The sequence below is a fragment of the Hyla sarda genome (assembly GCF_029499605.1).
Source record: "Hyla sarda isolate aHylSar1 chromosome 1 unlocalized genomic scaffold, aHylSar1.hap1 SUPER_1_unloc_16, whole genome shotgun sequence".
In the NCBI taxonomy this organism is placed as follows: domain Eukaryota; kingdom Metazoa; phylum Chordata; class Amphibia; order Anura; family Hylidae; genus Hyla; species Hyla sarda.
In genome coordinates, this window is record NW_026607577.1 from 1,305 (window position 1) to 12,655 (window position 11,351).

Consider the following 11,351-nt stretch of genomic DNA (forward strand, 5'->3'; position numbering starts at 1 on the left):
CATGGAGGAGTGGGAGTATGTAGAAGAGGACACAAGGATCAGTACAAGGATCAGGTCATGATGGAGGATTCAGCAGCCCCTCACATCACCAGGTAATAGACATGACTATATACCACACGGTCCTCTCATTATTTGTATGTAAAGAATGAATTCAGTCTCTGTATGTGTTCCCTACAGTCAGATCCAGTAAGAGAACAGCATCAAGAGGTGTCCCCGTCCTCTGTGATGAGCAGAATATGGAGGTCATTACTACAGGGAAAAATCTGATTTATATTAATGCTACAGACATAAAGGAAGAAGAGAGACTGATGTGAGCTCGGTGATGAGCAGTATAAGGAGGACAAGGACATTCCTTCAGGGAAAGATCTGACCTATATAAATGCTACAGACATAAAAGGAAGAAGAAGAGACAGATGTGAGCGGGTGATGAGCAGTATAGAGGAGGACATTCCTGCAGGGAAAGATCTGATCTATATTAATGCTCCAGACATAATCGTAAAAGTAGAAGAAGAGACAGATTTGAGCAGTGATGAGCAGTATAAGGAGGACATTTCTACAGGTTACCGCCCAGGTGAGTAGTAACCACTAAATACAGAGAAGAGTCACAGATTCTATTCAGTCACCGGCTGCAATAATATTTTCGGGAAGTATTGGTGTAAACTAGAATCTTTGGGACTTCAGGGTAAATACTATCCCCCCTCCCCTCTAAATTGCCCTCCATAGCAGTCGACTTGATACCCATCACCACTACTATAGTGACTGAATACTACCGCCATACCTGTTTATGAATCAAAACACATTATATACAGACTAATATTACTCCATATAGCAGTAGATACCAGCTCTCTGTCTCTGTGGAGTCGCTACTCTCTTCCTTTTTCATCCTGAGGATAGGGGATAAGTGTCTGATCGTGGGGGTCCGACCAGCGGGACCCCCCCCCCCCCCCCCCCGTGATCTCCTGCCCAGCACCCCAGATCTCTCCAGGCACAGGTGACCTCCGCTCCGTGCAGGGATTACTGTCGACCACCGCACCAAGAGGTGCCCGACATGTCTCTCCATGAATCTCTATCAGAGAGCCGGAGATACACAAACAGGATGCCAGGCAGGAGATCGCGCGGGGGTCTCAGTGGTCCGGCCCCCCCCCCCCCCAGTGATCAGACATTTATCCCCTATACACAGTAGGGGATAAGGACTCATGTACTAGAATTTTTCCGTTAATCCCTTAACGACGCAGGATGTAAATGTACGTCCTGGTGAGCTGGTACTTAACGAACCAGGATGTACATTTACGTCCTATACATAACCGTGGTCATCGTAGCGATGCCCGGAACATGCGCGGCAGGTCCCGGCTGCTGATCGCAGCCAGGAACCCGCCGGTAGTGGTGGGACATCCGCAATCGCTAGGATGTTTGCCATTAACCCCTCAGTTACCGTGATCAATACAGATCATGGCATCTGCAGCATTGCGGACACTAAAATGGATAATCAGATCGACCCGCAGCGCTGCCGCGGTGATCCGATCATCCAGAACGGCGCATGGAGGTCCCTTTACCCGCCTCCGCTGCCTTCCACGGGTCTTCTGTTCTGGTCTGCAATCGAGCAGACCAGAGCAGAAGATGACCGATAACAACTGATCAGTGCTATGTCCCTATACATAGCACTGAACAGTATTAGCAATCTAATGAGTGCTATAAATAGTCTGCTCTGGGGACTATTAAAGTGTAAAAATAAAAAGTAAAAAAATATTTAAAAAAAAGTGAAAAACCCCCCTCCCCACAATAAAACACGTAAACGTGTAAAAACTAAATAAATATATATATATATACTATATATATTATATATATATATATTTAGTTTTTTTACACTTTTTTGGGGGTGAAATGGGAAAATGGGGACAATTTTCCCATTTATATATATATATATATTATATATATATATATACATACATACATATTTGGTATCGCCCGCGTGCGTAAATATCTGAACTATTCAAATAAAATGTTAATGATACTGTTACGGTGAACAGCGTGAACGTAAAAAAAAAAGTCCAAAATAGCTGCTTTGTATTAAAAGTTTTATATAAGCAAATTATGGTATCAATAAAAAGTACAAATCACGGCGCACAAAAATGAGCCCTCATACCCGCCGCTTATACGGAAAAATGAAAAGTTATAGGTCTTCTCAAAATAGGGGGATTTTAAACGTACTTATTCAGTTAAAAAGTTTGCTTTTTTTTTTTTTTTTTCAAGCGCAACCGTAAAAGAAAAGTATGTATATTATGGGCATCATTTTAATCGTGTTGACCCAAAGAATAAAGAACACGTCATTTTTACCCGTAAATTGTACGGCGTGAGAAACACAAAACCTTCCAAAATTAGCAAAATTGTGGTTTTCTTTTTAATTTCCCCCACACAAATAGTATTTTTTTGGTTGCGCCATACATTTTTATGGTAAAGTGAGTGATGTCATTACAACGGACAACTGGTCGCCGTAAAAAAACAAGTCCTCATACTAGTCTGTGGAGGAAAAATATAAGAGTTATGATTTTTGAAGGTGAGGAGGAAAAAATGAAAACCTAAAATTCAGCACAAGAAGACATACAGGGGAGCACTCAGAGAGTCCACTCACGGTTACGGTGCCAGGATCATCTTTATTCAGGTGCAGTTAAAACATCAGCTGGACGCCAGGTTCCCGTAGCAGGGTAAGCAGCTTTCACACCCCGCACAAAGGGCGCTTCTTTCTTCCTAGAACAAAAATAAAACAAATAAATAAAAAAAAAAAAAAAGACCACACCCCCTGCCGTCACCTGCTCCAGGTAAATACACCTGCCTTAGTCGCGTGACGGCAGGGGGGCATCTTTACAAACAACTTTATTAAAAACACACACACACGGGATGCGGACATAAAACCAATATATCAACTTACAAAATTGCAGAGTAAAAAGTTATAAAAAATACTACTATTCAATCATAAATACACGCTCATATCAAGTCTATCATTAAGACCAAGGCCCCCCTGGGCGTTCGTCCTAAGGATCCAACTTCCTTCTTTCTGCAGTAGCGTCTTTCTGGTATCCAATCCCGCTTTAGGGTGAACACGCTCTCTATAAACAAAAAACCGCAAGGTGTGACTATCACTATTGTGCACTTCGCGTACATGTTCGATCAGGCGGGGAGAACCTTTCCCCGTCCTGATCGAGTTTACGTGTTCCCGAAACCGTACATTGACTGCCCTTATGGTACAGCCGATGTAAAAGCGGTTGCAGCGGCACTGGATGGCATAGGACAGCATTTTTTGTTCTGCAACAGAAAAAATCCTTACACGTCACTTCTATACCTCCTATATTGATGTACTTGTCTGTACAGTAAAAGCTACACCAATTACACCCTCCACATTTGAAATTGCCCTTCGGCATATCCTTAGTCAGCCAGTTAGTACTGGGGTTAGGATTTTTTTAGGGAACTACTTACTAAAACATTACTTAGGTTCTTACATTTTTTTAAAGTAATGAGAGGAGGTTTTTTTTGTAAAATTCTGGAGGTCCGGGTCATTCTGCAACAATTCCAATTATTTTGGATGACTTTTTTGATTTTTTTTCTGCTAGAGGGCTACATGTAAAGCCTAATTAAAATCAATCCCGATTATCTTTGCCATTACCATCTTTATGTTCATTCTTATTTTTTCTCAACAGTGTATCCCTGTTTTTCTACTCCTAGCTTTGTTCAAGGCCATATCCAGAATATTTTTTAGGATATCCGCGTAGTAAGAGTCTGGCATGTAATTCTCCCCGCCTGCACCTCGAAACCCCTTTTATTCGGAATTTATCCTTCTGAGTCTTAGTAACTGCCCATACGGGACAGCCCTCTTAACGTGTTCAGGATGGTAACTTTCGAAGTGCAGGAGGGAGTTACAGACCGTAGGTTTACGGTAACCCTTGGAGACTACCTTGGCATCTGCAACACTGACTTCCACGTCCAGGAATTCTAAAGTTGGCGTCCCAACTTTCCATGTGAACTTCAGGTTCATATCGTTTTCATCGTTTAGAGCGGAGACGAAGTCCACAAAACTCCGTCCCCGCCCACATGATGAAAACGTCATTGACAAATCTGTGGTACTGCACGATATGACTGATAAACCTGTTCCTACTTGAGAACACAAATTTCTGTTCGAATCCTGCCACATATAAGTTGGCTAGAGTACATGGCGACCCCGCTGGTCTGCGTGAACCAGTCATCGTTAAACTTGAAGGAATTACTAGACAAAATAAAATTAAGGGAATCACAAATAAAATGAATGTATCCAATGCTTCGTACCCAATGCTAGCCATGAAGGGAGTGCCGATCGCTGTATCTGCTGCTGCTACTTGCTGTAAAAATAAAATTGTCTGAGTCCTTAAGGCCCAAATGTCTGAGTCCTTAAGGAGTTAAAGGGGTGCTCCAGCTTTCGGAACGCTTAAAGCCAGAGGCAGTGATTGTGAAGTAGTGGCCACGCCCCCTCGTGCTGTCACGCCACGTGCATGAATGGAGGGGGTGCAACATCATGAGGGGGCGTGGCCGTGACATCACAACCACTGGAATCTGGCTTTTGTTTAGAACGGGGGGTGCTGCAGAAGATCCTCGGGGGCTCCAGCAGCCGGACCCCTGTGGTCAGACATCTTATCCCCCATCCTTTGGATAAGGGATAAGATGTCTAGCAGTGGAGTATCCCTTTAAATCCCTTTTATTCTTTCCCTCTGATACGGAAATGTTCCCAGTTCAGGTCACCTGTGTGGGTGCAAATGGAGGTATAGGTGCGGCTGGCGAGCCGTGAGCGAAAATCATTAAAAGTAAAGGTTCCACTTTTAACTTGGTTCCAGGAAAATGTCACTAACTTTATTAGGACATAAGTCTTTCTATACACATTAATAGACAAAAGACAAAAATGTGATACTCTCTGCCTAGACAGGATAGGGGATAGGTTATAGATTGCGGGGGGGGGTCTGACCCTTGGGACTCCCCGTGATCTCCTGAACGGGGCCCCGGCAGTCTGCTGGAAGCGTCCGTTCCAACCCCCACAGGATGCCGCGGCCGACACTCCATGCAGGGTTGGTCCACCCCCTTCAAGCAGACTGCCAGGGCCCCATTCTGGAGATTGCAGGGAGTCCCAAGGGTCGGACCCCCGTGATCTATAACGTATCCCCTATCCTTTGCCTGAATTCTCTGGCTGGCATGAGGATTATAAAGGGGCGGTTTGGATGACTGCTCCATTATAACCTGCGGGGTCAAGTGGATTGGGGGGCACGGTCATCTGGTCCCTGACCGGGCCCCATAGCAGTGATTTTCCCTGAGGCTGTGTCCACATGATTGTCAAAGACTGGTGTCCCTGCTCCTTGTAAGGCAGTGATTTCAAACTGTGGCCCTCCAGATGTTGCAAAACATCAACTCACGGGTGTGCTGGGAGTTGAAGTTTTGCAACATCTGGAGGGCCACAGTTTGACACCACTGTTGTATGGCTGCTCCGCTATCATAGCAAATATCTTTCTTCAGTTTTGCAGTAAATCTTATTTAAAAATGAAGGGTGGATTTACAAAGTACTATTGCTTAGAAATACAAAAATGTCCTGGGTTGTTAAAGGGTTAATACTGATAATAAAATCTGTGTTATTCTCTGCAGATTCTTGTACCAGGAGATCAGAGGAGAATCTTATATCTTCAGATTATAAAGCAGATGATGATATCACACAAGATACATATGAAGAACATTCCATTATCCCAGATACACCCTCAGCCCTTCACAGCCAAGATCTGTCATCTCATCCTTATATACAGGTCCTGTCTTCTCAGTCATCACAGGATGTTCAGCTAAATAAAGGTCACAGAAGGGATGTTGGACACCAACGAGCTCATACAGAAAAGAAACCATATTCATGCTCAGAATGTGGGAAATGTTTTACTTCTAAATCAAGTCTTGTTAAACATCAGAGAACACACACAGGGGAGAAGCCATTTGCATGTTCACAGTGTGGAAAATGTTTCACGCAGAAATCATATCTTGTTGAACATCAAAGAACTCACACAGGGGAGAAGCCATTTTCATGTTCAGAATGTGGGAAATGTTTTCCTTTTAAATCAGGTCTTGTTGTACATCAAAGAACTCACACAGGAGAGAAGCCATTTTCATGTCCAGAATGTGGGAAATGTTTTACTAATCAATCAAGTCTTATTCAACATCAAAGAACTCACACTGGAGAGAAGCCATTTTCATGTGCAGAATGTGGGAAATGTTTTATTGATCAATCAAGTCTTATTCAACATCAAAGAACTCACACTGGAGAGAAGCCATTTTCATGTGCAGAATGTGGGAAATGTTTTGCTCAGAAATCAAGTCTTATTCAACATCAAAGAACTCACACAGGGGAGAAGCCATTTTCATGTGCAGAATGTGGGAAATGTTATACTGGGAAATCAAAGCTTGTTAAACATCAAAGAACTCACACAGGGGAGAAGCCATTTTCATGTGCATAATGTGGAAAATGTTTTACTGATAAATCAAGTCTTATTCAACATCAAAGAACTCACACAGGGGAGAAGCCATTTTCTGTTTCAATAGTTTTTATTGAATATTTTTTGACAATCTAAAAGTACAATGCAAGTCCCTTGCAGGGGACTAAGTAGAAGTCAAGCAAGTATATAAACAGGTAAACATACAAGTTAAAAAAAATCAAAAGAACCTAAGAACAAAGGTGGAATAAGTTGACTTGTACAATTGCAAGAATATATTGCAATGTGTCTTTGAACTCTAATGGGCTAGTCATATAGTAATAGCGAGCGTTGACCTACTACAGGGTTTGAGTGTCAAGAGTTTAGTTACTCTGCGTGGCATGTAAACAGTCTACATCCTGATATCTATCTCAGTAGGAAATGATGGGAGCGGTAATGGAGGGTAAAGGAACAGGTAGGGGTAGGAGGGTGTAGGGGTAAGAGGTGTAAGGAGTCAGGAGAAGGTATTGAAAGGATAGGCAGGTAGGAGAAGGGGGGAGGGGTGGAGGATCGTAGAAAAGGGACCGCAAAGGGAATGTAAGTGATCTCAGCAGGTTATATAGTACCAGTAGCCTGTGTTGTGGAAGACCACCTATTCCATCGCTTGTGAAATATGAGCCGTTACCATAGGCGATGATGCGTTCATATGTGTAGGTGGTATTTACTTTATTAATGACCATGTCTATAGATGGGGTGTTGGGTGATTTCCACATGCTGGTAAATGAAACTTTCATCACAATTAGGATAATACATATTAAAGGGGTATTCCTGGCAAAACCTTTTTTTTTATACATATCAACTGGCTCTGGAAAGTTAAACAGATTTGTAAATTACTTCTATTAAAAAATCTTAATCCTTCCAATAGTTATTAGCTTCTGAAGTTTTCTGTCTAACTGCTCAATGATGATGTCACGTCCCGGGAGCTGTGCATGATGGGAAAATATCCCCATAGGAACTGCACAGCTCCCTGGACGTGAGTCATCAGAGAGCAGTTAGACAGAAAACAACTCAACTTCAGAAGCTAATAACTATTGGAAGAATTAATACTTTTTAATAGAAGTCATTTACAAATCTGGAAGGCAAAGCGAAGATGTGTTATACGCCTACTATTTACCCCCCCCCCCCCCCCCCCGCACAGATCCCTCTCCCTGACTGCATTTCATGTTGTGAGTACCAATAAAGAAGCTGTTTTAAGAGAACCGGTGAGTGCCGATGTTTTTCTAATTCTCCACTGTATTGATAATTTACAAATCTGTTTAATTTTCCGGAGCCAGTTGATATATAAAAAAAAGTTTTGGCCTGGAATACCCCTTTAAGTCTCTCTCGGCTCTAGGTATATCAGATACATCGAGAAACAATAGAATCTGTTGTGGGGTCCAGGCCCTCTCCTCCCCTAAAACCTCATTCAACCTCTGTTTGCAGGCGAGCCAGTAGGCTTTAATGGAGGGATATTCCCACAAAATGTGTAACAATGTGCCCCTCTGTCCACAATCACGCCAACATAGTCCAGTGATTTCTGAGTAGATGTGGGACAGGGGCTCAGGAGTGTAGTACCACCTCAATATGGTCTTCATAGCAGACTCAACATGTGAAACACATTGAAAGGCTCTATGTATATTCTGGAAAGCCGCTCACCATTGGGATTCGAAGATAGATTTGCCCAGCTCGTTTTCCCAGGAACGAAAGGGGTGTGATTTGCGAAATTGGGAAGTATGGGATACATTAGAATATAAGGGGGCGAAGGCCCTTTAGGTTGCTAGAGAGAAAAATTTAAGAGGGTTTATGTAACTGGATGGAAGATGGTGGACTATGAAGTAAGAAATGACGCAAGCGCAGAAATTTGTAGACGTCAGAGTGAGAAATAGAAAAGGTAGAGTGCAATTCTGAAAAGGGTAGTAGGGTTTCAGATAAATAAAGTTGGTGGAGATGTGTTAGCCCACTGTGAATCCATGGGACCAGCCATATGTCAGGGCTCATGCTTTGTATAAGAGATATGGGAATGAGAGTTTTGTCCGTGGTTTTGGGGGTGTCCACTAGGGAGAGGTATGTTACCCATGCCTTATATGAGGCCGCCACAATAGCGTTGGAAAAGGGGGCGGTGTGTGGAGACCATTATGGCAGAAAAAGAACGTCTTTAAGTATGGGGAAATCAAGGAGTTTTCTATATGGGCCCAAGCAGTGGTCAAATCTTCTTTGCGTCAGCCTCTCAACATCTCCACCAGGGCGGCAAGATAATAACACCACAAATCTGGTGCTCCAAGTCCTCCCATGTCTCTGGACTTAGTAGTCAATATGGATGCGGTCAATCTGGGCCTGTTGCCTGACCACACAAGGGATGACAAAATGGCTTTGGCCTTAGAAAAGAAGGATTTAGGAACAGCAATCGGGAGGGTTCTAAAGAGATAGAGGAAGCGGGGTAGAAGAAGCATTTTAAAGGCTGCTACTCTGCCTGTCCAAGATATGTCGATAGAGCTTAGTCTGTCCGCTTCAACGCTGATGGTCTGTAGGAAAGGTTCATAGTTATTGGAGTATAGTAGGTTATGAGGGTATGTTAGTTTGATTCCTAGATATTTAACACTAGTGGTTTGCCAATCAAAGGGATGCACGTTTTTAAGGGTATCTACCAGGGCGGGGTGAAGGTTTAGAGGAAGGGCCTGAGTTTTAGTGGCATTAAGGTGGTAATAGGAAAGCCGACCAAAGTGAAGTATGGAGGTCATGGCAGCCGGCACAGAGACAGAGGGATCAGTAAGTGACAAAATAGTATCATCTGCATATAATGAGATGAGGTGATGTCGTCCTGCGATGGAGACTCCAGAGATTTGTTCTCCCTGCCTCAGCGCCTGCGCCAATGGCTCCAGACATAGAATTAATATAAGGGGTGAAAGGGGGTGTAATAGATTTATCTATGTAAAAAAATGTTCATTTAGGAGGCCCCCCTTCCCCATCTGTTTTCCCCCTCTGCTCCTTCCGGTATCTTGGCCCCCGCCATCGTGTGAAGACTGAACAAAAGAGACTTGTGAAACAGTTACAGGAAGTTGAGCAACACGAGGACAAGGCACATCCCCCATGCTATTTGCTCACTCCCTATATGCTAGAAAATCCCCTAGCAGGGGGTGGGAACTTATGTTAATGACAAAGTTGATATAAGCTTGAACGATTTGAAATAAATGCTGAGTGGACAGCACACAGGAAACTCTAAAGCACAATGGCTCTGTCTGATTTATTTCTCTATGCTTCGGTATATACATTCTGTATACAGATTTGGCTGGGAGTAAGATAGTTACATAAACGCTGAGTTAAATCCACCACAGATGTCGCCCAATGTCGTGGGGCTGGATTATAGGCCTCATGTGCAGGTCAGGTTGTAATACCCAGACCAGACGATTGAACAAAGGCGGACGCAAATGGGATTCAACTCCAGGCGTACGGTAGGACATACTTGTACCTAGCCAAAAGTACCCATGTCTCCCCTTTGTTTTGTCATGCTGATCTAGCGGACTTACATGTGACCTAACAGAGAAAGATAGATACATTCTCGTCCAGAGACAATTACCCATGTATAATGTAGCTATCTTACTGCCCGAGTGTGTATGAAATGTATGTGAGTGAATAAGTGGAATTGGGACTGTTCATTGGGGAGTTGAGTTGTGGAATATGTTGTCATAAATAAGCATTGGGATGTTAAGGCATCATCAGAATGTTTAGGACAGAGTTATAAATAGAGAAGTGATCTAGGACACATATGGTGCTGGTTGCCTGGTATAACGTCATAATTAGAGCTTATCTAGGACTGGGGGTACAAGGGATTTTGCCGGCAATAGCAGATTCCTGGAACTTGTCCCATTGCAACTGATAGAATATGTGAGATGTGTCTTGTATTGTGTGTGTGTCCATGGATTATTGTTAAATTAGCTAATTCAGACGAAGAGGGGGAAATAACTTCCCTTCTAATACTAGATCTAATGTATTAGTGTTTTAAAGATATCTCCTAAAAGTACAGGAAGGTTTTTGAGAGGGTTTTAGTTGGCAACAGCTGGGGGCTCCCTAGGGTTTGTGGGCTTTCTGGAGGAAACAGAGGGGGCTGAAGGGAGCTGCAGGGCTTTGGAATGTGCAGAAGTAACCTGAGCTCACTGAGGGAATTGCAAATGCAGTTTGATGGAAAGCATGCGGTGAGTTAAAAATGGAATTGATAAATTATAGATATTAAGGCAGTTGCAAGTTTGAAATATATTGATGGTTCATAGGATAAAAGCTTTATATATATATATATATATATATATACATATATATATATATATATATATATGGCAGTGTAATATACAGTTATATATAACAGCGTGATTCTTGAGAACAATTGTGATTTGACTTAGTTATATTGTAACCATCTGAATGGATATAGATAGGCAAAAGAATGTGAGGTGAATAGAAAGGCATAAGGTGTTGGCTGAAAGTATGATGCAAATATTTAGGTATTGAAGTTAAAGGGTACCTCTCATCAAATAAACTTTTGATATATTTTAGATTAATGAATGTTGAATAACTTTCCAATAGCATGTTAATGAAAAATATGATTCTTTCTATTGTATTTTTCCCGATCAGTCCTGTCAGCAAGCATTTCTGACTCATGCTGTAGTCCTAAACACTCAGAGCTGCCAGCCTGCTTTGTTCACAGCCAAACAGGCTGTGAACAAAGCAGGCTGGCAGCTCTGAGTGTTCTCCTTTGTGAACAAAGCAGACTGGCAGCTCATAGTGTTTAGGACTCCAGCATGAGTCTGAAATGTTTGCTGACAGGACTGGTAGGGAGACCCCTAGTGGTCATTTCTTCAAAGTGGA

The 11,351-nt window shown here is 42.7% G+C and overlaps 1 protein-coding gene across 1 annotated transcript; it reads left to right on the forward strand.

The window, feature by feature from the left end:
- Positions 1–445: 445 nt before the first annotated feature.
- On the forward strand, positions 446–7,340 carry LOC130298014 (gastrula zinc finger protein XlCGF17.1-like; the record flags this gene model as incomplete). Its single annotated transcript, XM_056550897.1, has 2 exons — positions 446–571; positions 5,653–7,340. Coding segments are annotated over 2 exons (977 nt in total), but the record flags the coding sequence as incomplete, so codon positions are not given.
- Between the last annotated feature and the right edge of the window lie 4,011 nt (positions 7,341–11,351).